Raw genomic sequence first — 22,457 nt, 5'->3', positions numbered from 1 at the left:
GTTTTAAGCCAGCTTTTTCACTTTCTTTTTTCACCCTCAACAAGGGGTTCTTTAGTTCTCCTTCACTTTCTGCCATAAGGGTGGTGTCATCTGCATATTTGAGGTTATTGATATTTCTCCCAGCAAGCTTGATTCCAGCTTATGATTCATCCAGCCCGGCATTTCGCATGATGTACTGTGCATGTAAGTCAAATAAGCAGGATGACAATATACAGCCTTGACGTACTCCTTTCCCAATTTGAAACCAGTCCTTTGTTCCACATCCATTTCTAACTGTTGCTCCTTGATTTCTCAGGAGGTATGTAAGGTAGTTTGGTATTCCCATCTCTTTCAGAATTTTCTAGTTTGTTTTGATCCACACAGTCAAAGGCTTTAGTGTAGTCAATGAAGCAGAAGGAGATGTTTTTCTGGAATTCTCTTGTCTTTCCTATGATCCAACAGATGTTGGCAATTTGATCTCTGGTTCCTCTGACTTTTCTAAATGCAGCTTCAACATGTGGAAGTTCATGGTTCATGTACTGTTGAAGCCTTGCTTGGAGAATTTTCAGCATCACTTTGCTACCATGTGGGATGAGTGCAATTGTGTGCAGTTGAGGGCAACTACTAAGTGAAATAAGTCAGACAGAGAACAACAAATAGTAAAAGGTATCACTTTTTAATGTAGAATTTTTAAAAGTCAAATTCTTTGAAATGGAGAGTAGAATGTTGGTTACTAGGGGCTGGGGGGTGGGAGAAATTTGAAGATGTTGGTCAAAGAGTACAAACCTCCAGGGAGAAGATGAGTAGGTACACACAGTGATTAGAGTGCAATTTGGTATGACCTACTTGAAAGTTGCCAAGATAGTAGATCTCAGCACCAAAAGGAAATGGTAATTATGTGAAGTGATGCAGATGTTAGCTAATGTTGTGATGGGAATCATTTTGCAATATGTAAGTATAATCAAATCAATATATCATGCATTTTATATGTTTAGGATGTTACATTCAATTATATCTCAATAAACCTAGAGGGTGATGTTCCTAGCTGGCAGAACCACTTTTGTGGCATTGTCCACGCTGATGTTCACTCAAAAATTCCTGTCCTGGGAAAGGAAACACTCAATGCCTTAAAAAGCATGAGACAACTGGAGATAAGATTATTGGTCAAAAGTTGGAAATAAAAAAAGATCTCAGAAACCTAAAATGCTCTTCCTCACTGACATTATAGCCCCTGTTGGGGACAAGATGCTGGTGTCACAGAAACCGTTGGAAAACATTAAAATAGCCCAGAGCTATGGGATAGGATGTGCTTAGTTGCTCAGTCATGTCCAACTCTTTGTGACCCCATGGACTGCAGCCCTCCAGGTTCCTCTGTCCATGAGGATTCTCCAAGTAAGAATACTGGAGTAGGTTGCCATGCCCTCCTCCAGGGGACCTCCCCATCCCAGGGATCGAACCCAGGTTGTTCTTACATTGCAGACAGATTCTTTACTGACTGAGCTAACCAGGGAAGCCCAAGAAAACTGGAATGGGTAGCTTATCTCTTCTCCAGGGTATCTTTCTGGCCCAGGATCTCCTGCATTGAGGCAGATTCTTTACCAGCTGAGCTACCAGGGAATCAGCATGGTATAGGATATGCAGTGACAATACTGCATACCCACCAGTTCACTGGTTAATGTTGCTGTCTCTTTAAGTCATCACCACTGGGCCCTCCCCTCCCTGAGCTTCTTGAGCTCTGAGAATCACAGAGACTTCCTTGTTGTGGGGAGGAAACCAGTCACTGCACCCACAGCCAAGGGCAGGCAGCAGATCAGGAGCTTCTTGGATCTAACGTTAGAGCCTGTCACCAATTCTGCAGGAAAGGTGAGCGTAAGGGAAAGGGATTCAGTCCGGGAGTAGGACCTGTGGGGAACAGGAAGAGTCTCTGTGAAACTGACTAGAGAGCATGTGCATTCTAGTAAGTATGAAAAGGGAAGCAAGACCTAGACACAGTAACTTCAGATGAGTAGATTAGTAAGGATGTTTTGAGTGTCAAATAGAGTAAGTTCAGAAGAAGTAGTAAGCATCACTCTCCAGCTCTTGTTGCACATGCTCCTGTTGTTGTTTAGTCATTCAGTCATGTTTAACTCTTTGCAACCCCTGGACTGTAGCCCACCAGTCTCCTCTGTCCTCCACTGTCTTCCGGAGTTTGCTCAAAATTCACGTCCCTTGAATCAGTGATGCTACGTGATGCACATACTCTTGAAAGTAAAGTCACACAGTCATGTCCGACTGTTTGCGATCCTATGGACTGTAGCCCAACAGGCTCCTCCATCCATGAAATTTTCCAGGTAGGAGTACTGGAGTGGGTTGCCATTTCCTTCTCTAAGCACATACTCTTATGTGGCACATACTCTTAAATTTTCTCTTTCTCTGTATGTGTGCATGCTCAGTCACTCATGTCTGACTTTTTATGACCCCCTGGACTGTAGCCCACCAGGTTCCTCTCTCCATGGAAATTACCAGGCAAGAATACTGGAGTGGGTTGCCATTTCCTGCTCCAGGGGATCCTTCTGACCCAGGGTCAAGCCTACATCTCTTTTGTCTCCTGCATTGGCAGCAAGATTCTTTACCACTGAGCCACTTGAGAAGCCCCTATCCTTCCCTAGTCCCCTAGTAAATAAGAAAGATGATTGCTAGAACTACTGCAGACACCAAAACGCATTTTCAGAGTCAACTAACACCCCCCAAAAGCATGTTCAGCAAAAGCAATAGGTAATCCTGGGGACTTATAAGGAAAGTTAACCTCAGAACAAGTTACAAAGTGAAAATTCTGTAATTCTCTGAAAACTTCCACTCTCCTTAGCACTATCCACAATAGTGCAGGAAACAACTAAGGTTATGAACTTGGTCCTCACCCCTTGCCCTACAGGGACTCTTGAATATCTTCTCCCCAAGTCAAGCTGGGCTTCGTGGGCTGCTGTACCATGTTAATTTCCTCATCCCAACTGTGTACTGAAGGGGAGAGACTAGGATAACTGATCCAAAAACTCAGGTCATGGGCTGAATGATTAAAAATAATTCGGCATGGAGGGGAACTTAATCTTTTTAAGTACAGATATAGGAATATAAAGCTAAGAAATACACATTTTATATATTGTGAATCACCACAATGGCATTTCTGCAGCCATAAAGTAAAGATTGGAGCAATATGGCAGGTGTGTATAATATTAAGAAAAAACACAGATTGTGAATAGTGTATATGATAGCATTGCAGCTACATAAAAATGTGCATTGCACATGGTCAATAAGATCAGAGGAACTATAGAAAATAAAAAGTATTGCAAAAGATAAAAATACATACATGTTTAACAATCTCCTAAATAATTCCAAAAGATGCCAGTTTCAATGAGTACTGGACTAGCTAAATAAACCTTGACCCCTTTAAGTTTTAAAAGAAAGGATTGAACAAATTTTACTTTTTCCAATAGCTGTATATCTTTGTACCCCAGATTTTAGCTGTTAAGAACCTCAAAATAACTTTCCGAATTCCATTCTAAACTTTGCAGGAAGTTCCAAAGCACATACCTGAGAGTTCTGTGGATTCCCTGCAGCACACTTTCTCATTTCCACCTTGACGAGGACATCTTGCTTCAGGTAAAGTCTTCTTCTTGGTTGTGAATCTTGTAGCTCTTTCTTCATTACAGCTCTGGTGTCAATTAATGGAGCCTGTTGATTTCTAGACACGAGATAACTAATCACATCATGAGATTTGCCCCTGGGACAAACTTGACTGAAAGCTTTGGCGGTTGTGGGGTACAGGAGAGATACTGCAGAAATGCAAACAGCTTTGGCTTGAGATCTAGACAAAACTGCCCTCTGAGTTCTTTGAGACGGGTTATTGAGCCAGCCTCTCTCTTTGCTTTTCCTTTGATGTTGGAGCCAATGGGGGAGAACACAGTTTTCTGTAAGAACCAGGTGGGTGACATGAAGAGGTAGAGTTTGAAATGGATGGCAAAGCAGACAGGACTCAGGCAGAAATGCGGGGTGGGATGTAGGGTCCTAGGAAGGAAAGCACCGTGTGGTTGGAAAAAGCGCTGGAATCTTCTGTGTCTGGAGTGGCTGACTGGTGGGGTGGGGGTGTGTGCAGAGATTCACTGGAATTCAGGTTCGAGAAGTAGGCTGAGGAGAGACTATGCTCTCTTGTTCAGGTGCTCACAGGATCAGGGAAACCTTTCCACAGAATGTTTAATTGTATTAAAAGATATTTGAATGAGTATAATCACTTTACTTTGAGAAGCCTCAGATTCGAAATCAAGAGCGTAACAAGCTGGAGGGGTGCCTCCCAGTCTCTCTAGAACACAGATCATATTTAGACTTATTTGTTTACTTATTTTTAATTGACATACAGTTGACTTAAAATATTACAGTACTTTCAAGTGTACAACATAGTGACTCGGCATTTTTATAGATTATGCTCCATGTAATGTTAATATAAAATATTAACTATATTTTTTGTACATTACATTTTTGTATCTTTTATTTCCTGGCCACACCCTGTGACTTCTGGGATTTAGTTCCCCAAACAGGGATCAAACCCTTGCCCTTGGCAGTGAAATATGCAACTACTGGACTGCCAGGGAATTCCTTATCTTAATTTTATACCTAATAGTTTTTACCTCTTAATCCTTTTCTCCAATCTTGCCTCCCCCTTCAGCCCTGTCCTCAGTGGTAACCACTAATTCATTCTTTGTACTGGTGAGTCTGTTTCTCTTTTGTTGTATTCAACTGTGTTGTTTTTTTTTTCCAGATTGTGAAAACATACAGCATTTTTCTTTCATATAACTTATTTCAATAAGCATAATATGACTTATTTCAATAAGCATAATATGACTTATTTCAATAAGCATAATATGACTTATTATAATAAGTATGACCTATTTCAATACATATAATATCCTCTACGTCCATCCATGTTGTTGCAAATGGAAAAATTTCATCCTTTTATATGGCTAAGGATTATCCCGTTATATATATATATATATATGTGTTTATATATATATATATATATATGTATGTATATGTATATACATATATAAAGAGAGAATCAAAACTGAAACTGTTAATCACTCAGTTGTGTCCAACTCTTTAGGATCCCATGGACTGTAGCCCACCAGCCTTCTCTGTCCATGGAATTCTCCAGGCAAGGATACTGCCAAGGGTAGCCTTTCCCTTCTCCAGGGGAAGTCTTCTCAACCCAGGGATCAAACCCAGCTCTCCTGCACTGCAGGCAAATTCTTTACTGTCTGAGCACAGGGAAGCCAATACGCATGTATATATAAAACACCTTCTTTACCCAATCATCTACTGATGGACATTTAGGTTGTTTTCCTATCTTGGTTATTATCAATAATGCTGCTATGAATATTGGAGTGCATATATCTCTCTGAAGTAGTGTTTTCGTTTCCTTTGGATATATACCCAGGAGTAAAACCACTAAATCATATGGAAGTTCTATTTTAAATTTTTCAAGGACCCACCATACTGTTTTCCGCCATTATGGTAGCAACTGACATTCCCACTCAGTGCACTAGAGCTCTCTTTTCTCTACATCCGTGCCAACACGTGTTATTTCTTGTTTTCTGATGACAGCCATTCTGACAGCGGTGCCCCATGCCTCTTGTACCCGAATATCTGTTTTCTTCCTCAAGTTAGGAAGCTTTTCAATTATAATTCCACCAAACATATTTTTGACTCACTTCTCTCTTGTGTCTTCCTATAACGTGAATGTTAGTATACTTGGTGTTGTCCTGGAGGACTGATAAACTATCATCCATTTTTTAAACATGTTTTTCTTTTTTCTGTTCTGGTTAGGTGATTTCCATTCTTCTGTCATAGGTGTTCTTCTCTGTCACCTCAGCTGGCCTGAATTCCTTCTAGCACGTTTTTCATTTCCGTTATCATAAGCATCAGCTCTGACTGGTTTTTATATTTTCTAGTTCTCTGCTGAAATTTTCCACTGTGTTCAGTTCTTGTTTTCACAAGTTCACTTAGCATTTTTACTACTGTTGCTTTGGACTCTTTGGCAAGCAAACTATCTGTCTCTGTTTTCTCGTTCTTTCATTTAAAATATATGCCTCTGTTTTCTCATTCTCTTCAACTTTCTCAGTCTGCTGCTATGAAGTTAGGTGAACGGTCACCCATCCTGCCCTGAAGGCATGTCCTTCGTGGAAGTGTCCCTTTGCAGTGTGCATGTGCCTGGTGGCTTTGGTGGGAGAGCTGGACCGGAAGTGAGCGCTGACTGCGTCCTCTGCCAGGGTGTGCTGGCAGCCACCACAGTGGTGGGAGGCAGGGCTGGAGTCGGAGCGGCTACAGCCCGACCCAGGTGCCAGCCAGGGCTTCTCCTAGGCTCCATACCAGTTGCCACCCTATTGTGGAAGGAACAAAAGCCAAGCGGCAGGAGCGGGAGTCTTAAGGGAACTTAATCTTCCCCCAGATTGATGACTGTCTTCACCTTGGCTGGGGGCATAGCCATGGCCCGAGGCCTCGGGGCCACTTTTGAGCTGATTCCATTTTTTCCTCGGTGTGTACCCCTTGGTTAGAGGCAGGAGGGGAACCAAAGGGTTGGAGCCAGACCACAGAGCTCTCTCTGCTCTTTCCCTGGTGCTCACCTACCCACTGGCAGTGGTGGCCTCTGCCTTTGAGGGGAGCAGTAGTGGAGGGAGTAGGATCCCAGGCCCTGGGAGGTGCTCTGGGGGCAGTCCTGGCAGGCTGGCCAGAGCACCAGGCAGTGTTCAATCTACTGCCTCTCCACTGGGACTGGGGGCAAGCAAGCTGTACATACTCTTCAAGACCAGGGTCTCAGTATCTTACAGACCCTACAATAAGCCCTACTGATTTCCAGACCAGCTAAGGGGCTCATCTTGACATGGAGTAAATGTTATCATCTCCCCCTGCTCTTTGCATTTGGGGGCCCTGAGAAGACAAAGCCAAGCTTACCAGGTGTTCTCACAGCATCATCCCAACCCCAGACTAGGCTCCTCCAAATGTCTTTGCTGAACATTTCCTCCAATCTCTTTCCAATGCCCCAGGGAAGGCAGGAACTATGACCTTCTCACTCCGAGGTCACCAGCATTTTAGACTTGGCCTGACACACTGTAGGCAGTTACACCTATTTGATAAATGAGTGTATGAACAAATTGTATCTGGGACTCTTTCAGGTAATCATGGGAAGACGGAAAGTGGCAAGTGATGAAGAAAATGCCTATGGTAAGAACACGTCTCACAATGAGTATTTGTTCCCAGGTGTGAACCCTGGATGGTAGGGGGATGGGCTAATTCAAGACTGAACAAGAGAAGCCGAGAGGTGACTTTATGCTGGGGTGAAGCAGCAAGAGCCCTGGGGCTGGCACTTCACCTGGATCTTTGTCCCCGCCCTGCTGTGAGATATCAACTTCTTTGACTAACCTGTATCTCTGTTTCCATAATAAAATGAATAAACAGAAGTGGATGTAGAGGACATCAAGTCGTGTATTAGAGGAAACATGGTTCACCAGGTAGAAGCTGTTAGGGAACAAGGATGGAGGGCTACACAAGTGTCATTAGGCAGCAAGTTTAAGAGACAAGAGAGGAGGAGGATGGAGGCAGGAAGGGAAGGAAGAGAGTTGAGCTCATCTTATTTTCTGATGCCCTGTGAGGACAGTGCTACAATATTGATTCCATTTGTGCAGAAGAGGTTTAACACTTAAATTTAGCAGCTCCCAGGGTAACAAGCCTGGTAGAGGACAGTCTATGATTCACACCCCAGCTATGGGACTCCAGATAACCCTCTGGGCTGGGTCCACTGCCCCACCCCTTTCCCCAGTGGGAGGGCATCAGGAAAAAAAAGGGCCCGTTCTGAACATCCTGGATGACAGATCATATCAGACAAAGTAATGGCCTGTATTACAAAGACACATCCTCTAGAGAGAGGTTCAGCAGCTGCTGGAGCACAGGTGCACGTGTGACGCCAAAGACGGGAGAAATAGACGGGTAGAGACCCCCTTGAAGTGCCCACATCTCACACCAGGTCATTCAGTAAAGTGAAAGTCACCTAGTCATGTCCGACTCTGCGTCCTCATGGACTAGAAAGTCCATGGAGTTCTCCAGGCCAGAATACTGGAGTGGGTAGCCTTTCCCTTCTCCAGGGTATCTTCCCAACCCAGGGATTGAACCCAGGTCTCCCGCGTAGCGGGCAGATTCTTTACCAGCTGAGCCACAAGGGAAACCAGTAAAGGTTTGGTCCCAAACACAACCGTGGAAGCACTCTCTTCTCCTTTGCTCGCAAGGTGTCCAGGAGACCCGGGGACCAGGACATGTCGCTCTCAGGTTCCGAAGCTGACAGACCACCGGTGCCCACAGGTTTCCAGGAGTCCAGGTCCACCCAGCAGGAGAGCAGGCTGCGCCTCCTCCTGGCCGGGAGGTCGGGGACCGGGAAGAGCGCCACGGGCAACAGCATCCTCCAGCGGAAGCACTTCCTCTCCAGGCTCGCGGCCACGGCGGTGACCAGCGCCTGCGCCACGGGGAGCTGCCGCTGGGCCTCGTGGGACGTGGAAGTCCTCGACACCCCTGACCTCTTCAGCCCCGAGGTCGCCAAGGTAGATCCAGGCTTCCGAGAGAGAGGCCGCTGCTACCTGCTGTCGGCCCCGGGGCCGCACGTCGTGCTCCTGGTGACCCAGCTCGGCCGCTTCACCGCCCAGGACCTGCGGGCCTGGCAAGGGGTGAAGGCGCTTTTCGGGGCGGGCATCGCGGCACGCACCGTCGTGGTCTTCACCCACAGGGAGGACCTGGCGGGGGGCTCGCTGCAGCAGTACGTGCGCGACACCGACAACCGCGCGCTCCGGGAGCTGGTGGCCGAGTGCGGGGGCCGCTGCTGCGCCTTCGACAACCGAGCGGCCGACGGAGAGCGGGAGGCGCAGGTCGGGGAGCTGATGGGGCTGGTGGAGGAGCTGGTGAGGGACCACGGCGACGCCCCCTACACCAACGACGTGTACCGCCTGGTGCAGGCCCTGGGCGGGCTGAGCCCCGAGGAGAGGCTGCGCAGGGTGGTGGAGCAATTAGCTGCCCCAGCGCAGACGCGGCTGGACTGTGGGCCTCTGGCTGGTCTTAGCGGTGGCCCCAGGCGGGGCCGGGGACTCCACATAAGCTGGGACTGGCGGTCCTGCTGGGCGTTATTTTCTTGCTGTACCTGCTCTGCAAGCGCTGTCCCGAGGCAGTGACGGTGTGACCTTCAGTCTTGCAGGTCACCTGGCAAGAAAGGACCTGGACACTTGGATCTGAAGGGGGATTTCAAAGGAATCAGAGTTTTCAGAAATTTCATGTTTACTCCAGCACATAGTTTTAAACAATAAAGTTGTACCACTTCAAAACATCCTTAAAATGTGTTTAGGTATCTTGATGTATTGGTCATCTGTGAGAAATGGTAAAATGACTGGTAGTTTGCAGTAGAAAATGGATTCCTAGCAAAGGGAAAACCCACTCTTTTTATTTTGAGCTTGTGTGTGTTGGTTTGCTGGTTTGTTTGTTTAGACACTGCCTTCCTCTCTTTGGACTGCTATTTTAAACAGAGAGAGAGAGAGAGAGTCTGGGTGGCTTAAAAACCACAGACATTTATTCCTCACAGTTCTGGAGGCTAGAAGCCCAAGATCATGGTTGGGTTTGGGGTAGAGTCCTCTCTGGCATTGCAGAATGCCAGCTTCTACCTGTGCCCTCACACTCAATTAGAACAAGGCACAAATTCCAATCATGAGGAATATACCCTCCTGACCTAAGACCCTCCCAGTGACACCACCTCCTAATAGCCTCCTCTCCAGACTAGGTTTTCAACCTGTGAATACTGAGGCAGGAGGGGGCGCACACAAATATTCAGACCATAGGCTATAGAGACTCTTCCTGATATTTTCTAGTTCTTATAGTTATCTCCCTTCAGTGATCTTTGCAGATTTTTATTATCATCAAGGAAAGAGAAGTCACAGTCATACATGTTAATGTTTAATTCCAGGTGACACTGAAAATCTCTCAGTCCTGTCCAACTCTTTCCAACCCCAGGGACGATACAGTCCATGGAATTCCCCAGACCAGAATTTTTGGAGTGGGCAGGCTTTCCCTTCTCCAGGGTATCTTCCCAACCCAGGGATTGAACCCAGGTCTCCCGCATAGTGGGCAGATTTCTTTACCAGCTGAGCCACAAGGGAAACCAGTAAAGGTTTGGTCCCAAACACAACCGTGGAAGCACTCTCTTCTCCTTTGCTCGCAAGGCGTCCAGGAGACCCGGGGACCGGACATGTCGCTCTCAGGTTCCGAAGCTGACAGACCACCGGTGCCCACAGGTTTCCAGTTCAGGTCCGCCCAGCAGGAGCGCAGGCTGCGCCTCCTCCTGGCCGGGAGGTCAGGGACCAGGAAGAGCGCCAGGGGCAACAGCATCCTCCAGCGGAAGCACTTCCTCTCCAGGCTCGCGGCCACGGCGGTGACCAGCGCCTGCGCCACGGGGAGCTGCCGCTGGGCCTCGTGGGACGTGGAAGTCCTTGACACCCCCGACAACTTCAGCCCCGAGGTCGCCCAGGTAGACCCGGGTTTCAAGGAGAGAGGCCGCTGTTCCCTGCTGTCGGCCCCGGGGCCGCACGTCGTGCTCCTGGTGACCCAGCTCGGCCGCTTCACCGCCCAGGACCTGCGGGCCTGGCGCGGGGTGAAGGCGCTCTTCGGGGCGGGCATCGCGGCGCGCACCGTCGTGGTCTTCACCCGCAGGGAGGACCTGGCGGGGGGCTCGCTGCAGCAGTACGTGCGCGACACCGACAACCGCGCGCTCCGGGAGCTGGTGGCCGAGTGCGGGGGCCGCTGCTGCGCCTTCGACAACCAAGCGGCTGACCGGGAGCAGGAAGCCCAGGTCGGGGAGCTGATGGGCCTGGTGGAGGAGCTGGTGAGGGACCATAGCGGTGACCCCTACACCAACGACGTGTACTGCCTGGTGCAGGCCCTGGGCGGGCTGAGCCCCAAGGAGAGGCTGCGCAGGGTGGTGGAGCGACTGGCCGCTGGCCAGGCTGTGTCAGTGGCCCATGGCTGGTGTAAACTGGGCCTGGCAGCCCTGCTGGGCGCCCTGTTCCTGCTGTACCTGCTCTGCAGGTAGCTGCCTGATGCCTTTGGTGAGGTCATTCCCTACACATTGTAAATAACACTTTGTCCCTTCCAGTGAGAATCACGGTCATCTCAGGTGCACTGCTGCTTCAGAGCACTCATTCCCTTTTTTTCTCCATCACCTCGCCTAATCTACCAACCTCAGAGATGTGCCAGGCAAATCTCCCACATTAAACTTCTGCTGTTTCCTGGTGGTCTCTCAACTCCCCTCTCCGCAGAGCCTAACAGCCACTGTTAATTTTAGGTGTTTTCCACCTGACCTCAGACTGCCTTTGAGTCCGTCCTGTCACTGAACTGCTTTTACTCCTGAAAGCAGATGAGGGCCATTTGCCCTCTCATCCTCTGGACTCCCAGTGAACCAAGGGTAGAACCACTCCAGGGCAGAGTCTGAGTACATATTCATTTGCTTGAACTGAACTGAATGGAATAAATAAATGTATTAGACAGTCACATTGTGTTCAAAGAAATCAGTATTTGCAGATGTTTCTTCATCCACTTTATATACGCATTGAACACAGATGCTGCTGTCTCATTCCTGACCCCACCAGCAAATAACCATGCACCCACACACTCACTCAGGTGTGTGATGGCAAGGAGGGAAGACATTAGTGCAGACCTGGCCCTCTGTACCAGCAGGGGATTATTGCCCCCAGCAGCTTGAATGCAGATGTTTCTGCACGTCCAAAGGGACTGTCATTGGAGACTTGGTTCCCTAGGGCCCGTGGAGGTCCTCCAAAAAGTCTCCTCCCAAGGAGGAATTTTCCCACTAACTGACCAACTCACAGGGTAAGCAAGGGTATGGCTTTTCAATTCAAGGATAAATTTAAAGATTTAAGTGGCTTGGAGATTTTTATTTTATGTGAATCTCAAAAGGGAAATAGGTCTTTGTGGGCTGAGAACTGGTGATACGATTGTGGGGTAGAGAGTCACCCCTGTGCCATGAATGCCTGGGAGAATCAGCTGTCTGGTGCAGATAAGTGAGCCAGGTTAGCCTGTATCATCAGTCCTAGGTGTGCCTCCCTATGTCTTTATTCACATTTGCTTTATCCCCAATACCACCGTCTTCACACACCAACAGAAGCCCATCTCTAACACAGCTAAGCACTTCCAGGTCTCTCCCTACAGCATCCTCTGCCTCTTGCCTACCCAGCCAGAGATTCTCAGCCTACTGATGACCTCAGATCACTAAGTGAAAGTCACTCAGTTGTGTCTGATTCTTTGTGACCCCATGGCCTATACAGTCCATAATACTGGAGTAGGTAGCCTTTCTCTTTTCCAGGGCATCCTCCCAAAGGCATCAAACCCAGGTCTCCCACATTACAGGCAGATTCTTTACCAGCTGAGCCACCAGGGAAGCCCTGAGATCACTAAAGAGACATGTAAAAAGGAGAAATGATCTGCAACAACTGAGTACATTTGTGAGGCCCACAAACCCTGCACGAATGCCATTGCAAACATGAAGAGGAACACCAATGCCCTATGCTAAGGCTTAAAATTTCCTCAGCTGCAAAGGCCATTTTGGTTTAAGGAGTTATGTGTGGATCTCAGCAGAGGTCCTGATAGGAAATCTTACTTTTTTTCTTGTTCACTTTTTGATACACTCTGAGAGTAAACAGAAAAATATCCTGCCATTGTCACTCCTCTGAGAAAAGGGATGGTGATTGGTGAAAATAAATGTGAAAAAAGAATGAAAATAGAATGACAAAGTACCCCATGTGAGCAATGGATAGTTTTAATCTATGACTTAAATAATGAGAAGCATCTGATTCTTGCTCTTGCTTTGGGAAGGAATGAAGACTAGGAAATTCCTAAGTGACTCTGGTTGAGCTGATGGACATGTCGGGAGGAACATGCCAGGGATCCCAGAGGGCAGGCAATTGCCTAGTTCAACACTAGAGAGCGGTCTGTATATATGTGGGATATACACAAGAGGATAAAGAATGCCATGAAGAATGTCTGTAACAGATTAATGAATAGAAACAACATATAGTGCTGGGACCACTGGATATTCACAAGCAAAATAGTAAATTTGGATGCTTATCTTGCATGATATAAAACCATTAACTCAAAATAGATCAAAGACCTAAATATAACAGTTAAAACTATAAAACTCTTAGAAGAAAACAAGTGCAAATCTTCATGACTATGGATTAGACAACAGTTTCTAATATATGACATCAAAAGCACCAAAGAAAAACAGGTGTCATATTTAATCAAAATTTAAAACATTTTCCCATTAATAACACTATCTAGAAAGGGAAAAGACAGCCTAAAGAATGGGAGAAAATAATTGCCAACCTGAAAAATATCTCATATCCAGAATGTATAATGAACTCTTACAACTCTACAACAAGAAGACAAATAATCCAATTTTTAAATGAATGAAAAAAAAATAATGAAAGATTTGAATAGGAGTTTCTTCAAATAAGATACACAAGTGGCCAATAAATACATTAAAAAAAAATAATGAACATCATTTGTCATTGGGGAAATGCAAATTAAAATAAGATATCACTTCATATTCCCTGGGATTTTTTTAAAAGGAAAAAAAATAACAAGTACTGATGAGTAGTATGTGGATAAATTTAACCCTTGTCCACTGCTGGTAAGGATATAAAATGACACAACTGCTGTAGAAAACAGTTTGGCAATGCCTCAAAAAGTTAAACATAGATTACCGTATGATGCAGTAATTTCACTTTCTAGGTATATATCCAAGAGGACTGACAACACATGCTCAGTCCAAAAATTCTACATGATGGTGAAGCATCATTATTCATAATAGTAAAATAAAGCAGAAAGAACCCAAATGGACAACTAATGAATGGATACACACACACACACACACACCCTATATATATATATATATATATATATATATATATATATATATATAATGGAGTATTACTTAGCCATAAAAAGGAATGGAGTAGGGACTTCCATGGTGATCCAGTGGTTAAGAATACACTTTCCAAAGCTGGGGACACAGGTATGATCTCTAGCTTTCAAACTAAGATTTCACATGCCATGGAACAGCTATGACTGGGTTCCACAATTACTGAGCCCTCCTACTCCACAGGCCACATGCCACAACTAGAGAGCCTGTGTGCCACAACTACTGAGGCTGCATGCCACAACTAGGGAGATAGGGCACACAATGAAGATTCCATGCACGGCAACTAAGACCTTTTAAAAAGGAATGGAGTACAGTTACATGCAACAATGTGAATAAGCTTTGAAAGCATTATCCCAAGTGAAAGAAGCCAGGGAAAAGATCACATGAAGATATGATTGCATTTACATGAAACATCCAAAAACAAGAATGGGCTCATGAGAGTGTCCTCAACAAGGTTTTAGCTTTAGTTCCTTGTACTCTGTTAAAATTTATATTCAGCTTCACTTTTTTTTTTTTTTTCAGCTTCACTTTTTAACCCTTTTTCCTCTGTGTTCCCAAAAGACTGCTGAAGCCCTAACACTATGAATGTGATCTTATTGCAAATAAGGTCCTTGTAGATTTGATTGTTAAGGTAAGGCCACTGGGATGAGCTGTAATCCATGCAAGCGGTCCTCATTACAAGAGGGGCACTGGACACAGACACAGGCATTGGACAGACAGTCATATGAAGACAGAAACAGAGGTTGGAATAATGCTGCCAGGGGCCACTAGAAGCTAGAAGTGGCAAGGAAGGAAACTTCCTAACAGCCTTCAGGAGGAGCATGGCCCTGCCAGCACATTTATTCTATACTTCTGGCCTTCAGACCTGTGAGAGAATAAATTTCAGTTATTATAAGCCACTTAATTTGTGCTACTTTGTTATGATAGCCCTGGAAAATGAACATGTCTTCCCTGTGGTGATTTTCTCTAGTTATCCCTGGTCAACACACAACAATTACATCTTGTTGCCATTCAGGAAGATGAAATGGCAGGTCTTACATAGGTGTGGGTCAGCAGGGCACTAAAGGGGAATGCAAGCTGCCTCCACATTAGTCTCCTCTGAGAATGGCATGGTGGTGGCAGCAATGACCTAGGAAAGACATGGATCCAGGAGGTCAGCTGCTGACCAAAACCAAATCAAGCTGAGACTCACTACAGAGCTGAGTGACATTCAAGTAAACCATGATCATGAAATAGCTGATGTGCAAAGACAAACTCAGAAACAACACGAGACTTTTACCCCCATCCCTACTTACATACTGGAATAGGGAGTAGTGTCTGGATCCTACTATTCTTTAAACAGTGAGACAAAAATTGCAGATGCTTGAGAGACATGTCATGCTCTGCCTCCATGGTGGTTCAGGACCATCCCCAGATTGTTCATCAGAAATCAGAGGCCAGCAGGAAGGGACACAATATTTACCAAGTATTGAAAGAAAAGACAGAATGGGAAAGATTAGACATCTCTTCAAGAAAATTAGAGATACCAATGGAACATTTCATGCAAACATGGGCACAAAAAAGGACAGAAATGGTATGGACCTAATAGAAGATATTAAGAAGACATGGCAAGAATACACAGGAGAACTATACAAAAAAGATCTTCACAACCCGGATAATCACGATAGTGTGATCACTCACCTAGAGCCAGACATTCTGGAATGTGAAGGCAAGTGGGCCTTAGGAAGCATCACTATGTACAAAACTAATGGAGGTGATGGAATTCCAGTTGAGCTATTTCAAATTTTTAAAGATGATGCTGTGAAAGTGCTGCATTCAATATGCCAGCAAATTTGGAAATCTCAGCAGTGGCCACAGGACTAGAAAATGTCAGTATCCCCTCCATCCCAAAGAAGGGCAATGCTGAAGAATTTTCAAAGTACTGCACAGTTACACTCATCTCACACGCTAGTAAAGTAATGCTCAAAATTCTCCAAGTGAGGCTTCAACAGTACATGAACCATGATCTTCAAGATGTTCAAGCTGGATTTAGAAAAGGCAGAGGAACCAGAGATCAAATTGCCTACATCCATTGCAAGAAAAAGCAAGGAAACTCTAGAAAAAAAAAAATCTATTTCTGCTTTACTGATTAGGCCAAAGCCTTTGAGTGTGTAGATCACAACAAACCATGGAAAATTCTTCAAGAGATGGGAATATCAGACCACCTGACCTGCCTCCTGAGAAATCTGTATGCCAGTCAAGAAGCAACAGTTAGAACCAGATGTGGAACAACAGATTGGTTCCAGTTTGGAAAAAGAGTACGTCGAGGCTGTATATTGTCACCCTGATTATTTAACTTATACACAGAGTACATCATGCAAAATGCTAGGCTGGATGAAGAACAAGCTGGAATCAAGGTTGCTGGGAGAAATATTGATAACCTCAGATATGCAGATGACAACACCCTTATGTGAAAGTGAAGAAGAACTAAAGAGCCTCTTGATGAAAGTGAAAGAGGCAATGAAAAAGCCGGTTTAAAATTCAACATTCAGGAAACTAACATCATGATGTCCAGCCCCATCACTCCATGGCACATAGATGGGGAAACAATGGAAAGAGTGACAACTTTCTTTTCGTTGGCTCCAAAATCACTGCAGATGGTGACTGCAGCCATCAAATTAAAAGATGCTTGCTCCTTGGAAGAAAAACTATGACCAATGTAGATATTATATTAAAAAGCAGAGATATTACATTTCCAACAAAGGTCCATCTAGTCAAAGCTATGGTTTTTCTAGTAGTCATGTATAGATGTGAGAGTTGAACAATTAAGAAGGCTGAGCACCAAAGAATTGATACTTTTGAACTGTGGTGTTGGAGAAGACTCTGAAGAATCCCTTGGACTGCCAGGAGATCAAACCAGTCCATCATAGAGGAAATAAGCCTTGAATATTCATTGAATATTCAGTCATTGAATAAACTTGAATATTCAGCACCAAAGAATTCATACTTTTGAACTGTGTTTTTGGAAAAGACTCTGAAGAGTCCCTTGGACTGCCAGGAGATCAAACCAGTCCATCCTAGAAGAAATCAGTCTTGAATATTCATTGAATATTCAGTCATTGAATAAACTTGAATATTCAGTTTCAGCTGAAGCTGCAACTCCAACACTGTGGCCACCTGATGTGAAAAACTGACTCATTGGAAAAAATCCTGATGCTGGGAAAGATTGAAGGCTAGAGGAGAAGGGGAGATGTTTTAATGGTATCGCCGACTCTAGGACATGAGTTTGAGCAAGCTCTGGGAGTTGGGGAAGGACAGGGAAGCCTGGCGTGCTGCAGTTCATGGGGTTGCAAAGAGTCAGATACAACTGAAACTGAACAGAACTGATTCACAAGAATCACCATCACAGAACAAGCACCACGTGTGCCATCTCTGAAGTACCACGAGCAGCATCCACCTCCATCTGCCCAGAGTGATTTCAGGGACTCTGGCTCTATTCTCCGGGCAGAAGAGAGATTACTATTTTTTTTTTAATATATATAAAAAGGAGGAAACTGAGGCCCAGAAATCTTAGATGACACACACAAAGCACCACCCCCCGACCCCATCCCCGGCCCCATGCAGGATCTACAAGTACAGTCTAAGTCTTTGAATTCATTCTCCTTCTGTTCCTTCAGGCACATTTTCAGCCCCAATCCATCAACTCAAGGATAGGTTGTGGGAAATGAGGAAATGAAACCACAAGTCAGAATTTGATGGGAAGAAATCTGCATTATGAAATACAATTTCTCTTCCCTTGTTTGTTCTCAACTAAAGGGAAAAAAAGGAAATAATAAATGTTATTGATAAAGACGTGGTGAGATCTCCAACTCTGTGGATTTGCCTGTTTCTCCATTTATTTCTGTCGGCTTTTACTTTGTGAATTATGAAGTTCTCTGGGATTTTTTGAAGCTCAGTTACTTATGAGGAGCATCACACTCAGCCTTACTGTGTCTTGTTGATGAACTAACCTATTTACCAAGATGAAGGGTCCTCCTTTAGCCCTGATATAGAGATAGGATCGTTCTGAAGCCACTTTGTGTGATATTATAGTTGCTGTAGGTTTCATATATTTAATTGATGCATGATATATCTCTTTCAACTCTGCTACACTAGCTTACATTAACCATAAACTCCCAGATGTTCAAGCTGGATTTAGAAAAAGCAGAGGAACCAGAGATCAAATTGCCAACATCTGCTGGATCATTGAAAAAAGCAAGAGAGTTGCAGAAAAACATCTATTTCTGCTTTATTGACTATGCCAAAGCCTTTGACTGTGTGGATCACAATAAACTGTGGAAAATTCTTCAAGAGATGAGAATACCAGACCACCTGACCTGCCTCCTGAGAAACCTGTATGCAGGTCAGGAAGCAACAGTTAGAACTGGACATGGAACAACAGACTGGTTCCAAAAAGGAAAAGGAGTATGTCAAGGCTGTATATTGTCACCCTGCTTATTTAACTTCTATGCAGAGTACATCATGAGAAATGCTGGGCTGGATGAAGCACAAGCTGGAATCAAGATTGCTGGGAGAACTATCAATAACCTCAGATATTCAGATGACACCACCCTTATAGCAGAAAGTGAAGAAGAACTAAAGAGCCTCTCGATGAAAGTGAAAGAGGAAAGTGAGAAAGTTGGCTTAAAGTTCAACATTCAGAAAACAAAGATCATGGCATCCAGTCCCATTACTTCATGGGAAATAGATGGAGAAACAGTGGAAACAATGGCTGACTTTATTTTAGGGGGCTCCAAAATCACTGCAGATGGTGACTGCAGCCATGAATTTAAAAGACGCTTACTCCTTGGAAGAAAAGTTATGACCAACCTAGATAGCATATTCAAAAGCAGAGACATTACTTTGCCAACAGAGGTTCATCTAGTCAAGCCTATGGTTTTTGCAGTAGTCATGTATAGATGTGAGAGTTGGACTATAAGGAAAGCTGAGTGCCAAAGAATTGATGCTTTTGAACTGTGGTGTTGGAGAAGACTCTTGAGAGTCCCTTGGACTGCAAGTAAATCCAACCAGTCCTTCCTAAGGAGATCAGTCTTGAATACTCATTGGAAGGACTGATGTTGAAGTTGAAACTCCAATACTTTGACCACCTGATGAGATGGCTGGATGGTATCACCGACTAAATGGACATTAGCTTGAGTAAACTCCATGAGGTGGTGATGGACAGGAACACCTGGCAGGCTGCAGTTCATGGGGTCACAAAGAGTCGGACATGACTGAGCGACTGAACTGAACTGAGCTGAGCTGAAGATCAAATCTATGAAATGTAAATATATCCCAACAAGTATAGTTCCCAACGTCTATCCCTGTGCCCTCCTTCCTCTTTTTCCCATTCCCATCTAAGTAACTTATTATTTGTTTCATTTTCAGATTATTCTGCCATTGCTTCTACAGATGAATGAAAAACACATATATCACATTTATACATGTAGGTCACATTCCTCCTTGTTAGAGAAATGCTAGTAAACTGTACATTATTTTCTTCACTTTGCTTTTTTTGCCTAATGATGTGTTCTACAGATGTCTCCATACTGGGATATAGAGATATACTTCATTCCTTTTTACAGTTGGCTAGTACTTCACTGTGTTAATATACTTTAGTCAATGCAATCAGGTCCCTATTGATGGTCATTTGATAAGTTTTTGGTCTTTTGAGGTTTCAAACAGTGGTGCAGTTAACAGCCTTCTGCATAATTTTCTTTCTTTCTTTCTTTTTTAAATTTGTTTATTTTGTTTTTGTCTGTGTACCTTTGGGATAAGTCCTAAAATTGTGATTGATAATCAAAGAATAAATGCATGTGTACCATTGCAAGTTCTTGCTAACTTCTCTTCTGGTTCTTTAGGACTGTTTTTCTCTTCCCAATAGTCATGCAGGAGAGGACCTGTCTTCCCTAAACCTTTTGTTTTTAAATAGTTATCTATCTACTTGCCTGCTTTGGGTCTTAGTTGCAACACGTGGGATCTTTGTTGCCTCATGTGGAATATTTCCTTGGGACACACGGACTCTCTGGTTGTGGTGGGATTAGTTGCTCCATGGCACGTGGGATCTTAGTTCCCCAACCAAGGGTGGAACCTGCATCCCCAGAATTGCAAGGTGGATTCTTAACCACTGGGCCACCAGGGAGTCCCTCCCCTATTCCTTTTTACCAATAGATTATGCAAAGAAACTTCAGTTTTGCCAAACCTGTATGTGAGAAATAGCGTCATATTATAACTTTAATTAATTAATTGTATCTTTTATGTTTTGACATATTTTTATATGATCGAATGTTAATACCTTTTAATATATTCAAAGGATATTTACATTTTTTCATGAACTTGTTTGTTCATATCTCTTATCCCATTTTCTATTGAGTTATTGGTCTTTTGTTTCTCTACTTTTAGATATTATTTGTTTTCTAAAATATTTTTATTGAAGTATAGTCAATTTACTATAATTGCAGCAAAGTGATTTAGTTTTATATATATATATATATATATATATATATATACACATTTCTGATTCTTTTCCATTATAGTTGTACAAAGTTTTGAATATAGTTCCTTTTTCCTATACATAAAATCCTTGTTGCTCATGCACTTTATATATAGTGGTGAGTGAAAGTCACTCACTCGTGTCCAACTCTTTGCGACCCCATGAACCACAGCACGCCAGGCTTCTCTGTCTATCACCAACTCCTTCAGTCTACCCAAACACATGTCCATCTAGTCGGTGATGCCATCAGACCGTCTCATTCTCTGTCATCCCCTTCTCTTCCCGCCCTCAATTTTTCCCAGTATCAGGATCTTTTCAAATGAGTCAGCTCTTCCCATCAGGTGGCCAAAGTATTGGAGTTTCAGCTTCAACATCAGTCCTTCCAAAGAACACCCAGGACTGATCTCTTTTAGGATGGACTGGATGGATCTGCTTGAAGTCCAAGGGACTCTCAAGAGTCTTCTCCAACACCACAGTTCAAAAGCATCAATTCTTTGGTGCTCAGCTTTCTTTATACTCCAACTCTCACATCCATACATGAGCACTGGAAAAACCATAGTCTTGACTAGACGGACCTTTTTTGGCAAAGTAATGTCTCTGTTTTTAATATGCTCTCTAGATTGGTCACAACTTTCCTTCCAAGGAGTTCAGTTCAGTTCAGTTCAGTCACTTAGTTGTGTCCAACACTTTGCAAAGCATATTTTTAATTTCATGGCTGCAATCACCATCTGCAGTGATTTTGGAGCCTAGAAAAATAAAGTCAGCCATTGTTTCCACTGTTTCTCCATCTATTTGCCATGAAGTGATGGGACCAGATGCCATGATCTTCGTTTTCTGAATGTTGAGCTTTAAGCCAACATTTTCACTCTCCTCTTTCACCTTCATCAAGAGCCTCTTTAGTTCTTCTTCACTTTCTGCTATAAGGGTGGTATCATCTGAATATCTGAGGTTACTGATATTTCTCCTGGCAATTCTGATTCCATCTTGTGTTTCCTCCAGCCCAGCATTTCTCATGATGTACTCTGCATAGAAGTTAAATAAGCAGGGTGACAATATACAGCCTTGATATACTCCTTTTCCTATTGGGAACCAGTCTGTTGTTCCATGTCCAGTTCTTTGCTTCTTGACCTGCATATATGTTTCTCAGGAGGCAGGTCAGGTGGTCTGGTATTCCCATCTCTTTCAGAGTTTTCCGCAGTTTATTGTGATCCACACAGTCAAAGGCTTTGGCATAGTCAATAAAGCAGAAATAGATGTTTTTCTGGAAGTCTCTTGCTTTTTCCATGATCCAGCAGATGTTGGCAACTTGATCTCTGGTTCCTCTGCTTTTTCTAAATCCAGCTTGAACATCTGGAAGTTCACGTTCACATATTGTTGAAGCCTGGCTTGGAGAATTTTAAGCATTACTTTACTAGCATGTGAGATGAGTGCAATTGTGCGGTTGTTTGAGCATTCTTTGGCATTGCCTTTCTTTGGGATTGGAATGAAAACTGACCTTTTCCAGTCTTGTGGCCACTGCTGAGTTTTCCAAATTTGCTGGCATAATGAGTGCAGCACTTTCACAGCATCATCTTTCAGGATTTGAAATAGCTCAACTGGAATTTCATCACCTCCACTAGCTTTGTTGGTAGTGATGCTTCTAAGGCCCACTTGACTTCACATTCCAGGATGTCTGCTCTAGGTGAGTGATCACAACATTGTGATTATCTGGGTAGTGAAGATCTTTTTTGTACAATTCTTCTGTAGTCCATGGAATTCTCCAGGCCAGAATACTGGAGTGGGTAGCCTTTCCCTTCTCCAAGGGATCTTCCTTACCCAGGGATCGAACTCAGGTCTCACACATTGCAGGCAGATTCTTTACCCACTGAGTCACAAGGAATATATAGTGGTGAAAGTGAAGTTGCTCAGTCGTGCCCGACTCTT

At 44.1% G+C, this 22,457-nt stretch overlaps 2 protein-coding genes and 1 pseudogene across 2 annotated transcripts in view; 2 read left to right on the top strand and 1 right to left on the bottom strand.

The window, feature by feature from the left end:
* Nucleotides 1-22,457, bottom strand: part of LOC120877906 (GTPase IMAP family member 1-like) — a 597,608-nt gene that overhangs the window by 523,475 nt on the left and 51,676 nt on the right. The gene's annotated exons all lie outside the window — the stretch shown is intronic.
* LOC120877911 lies at nucleotides 1,748-9,376 on the top strand (annotated as a pseudogene).
* Nucleotides 10,280-11,119, top strand: LOC120877596 (GTPase IMAP family member 1-like). The gene has a single exon (XM_040259928.1). It carries the CDS (start codon nucleotides 10,280-10,282, stop codon nucleotides 11,117-11,119), a length of 840 nt encoding a protein of 279 aa, XP_040115862.1.

Source organism: Oryx dammah, unplaced genomic scaffold (assembly GCF_014754425.2).
Source record: "Oryx dammah isolate SB20612 unplaced genomic scaffold, SCBI_Odam_1.1 HiC_scaffold_18, whole genome shotgun sequence".
Taxonomy (NCBI): Eukaryota; Metazoa; Chordata; class Mammalia; order Artiodactyla; family Bovidae; genus Oryx; species Oryx dammah.
This window is presented reverse-complemented; position numbering and strand designations above follow the sequence as displayed.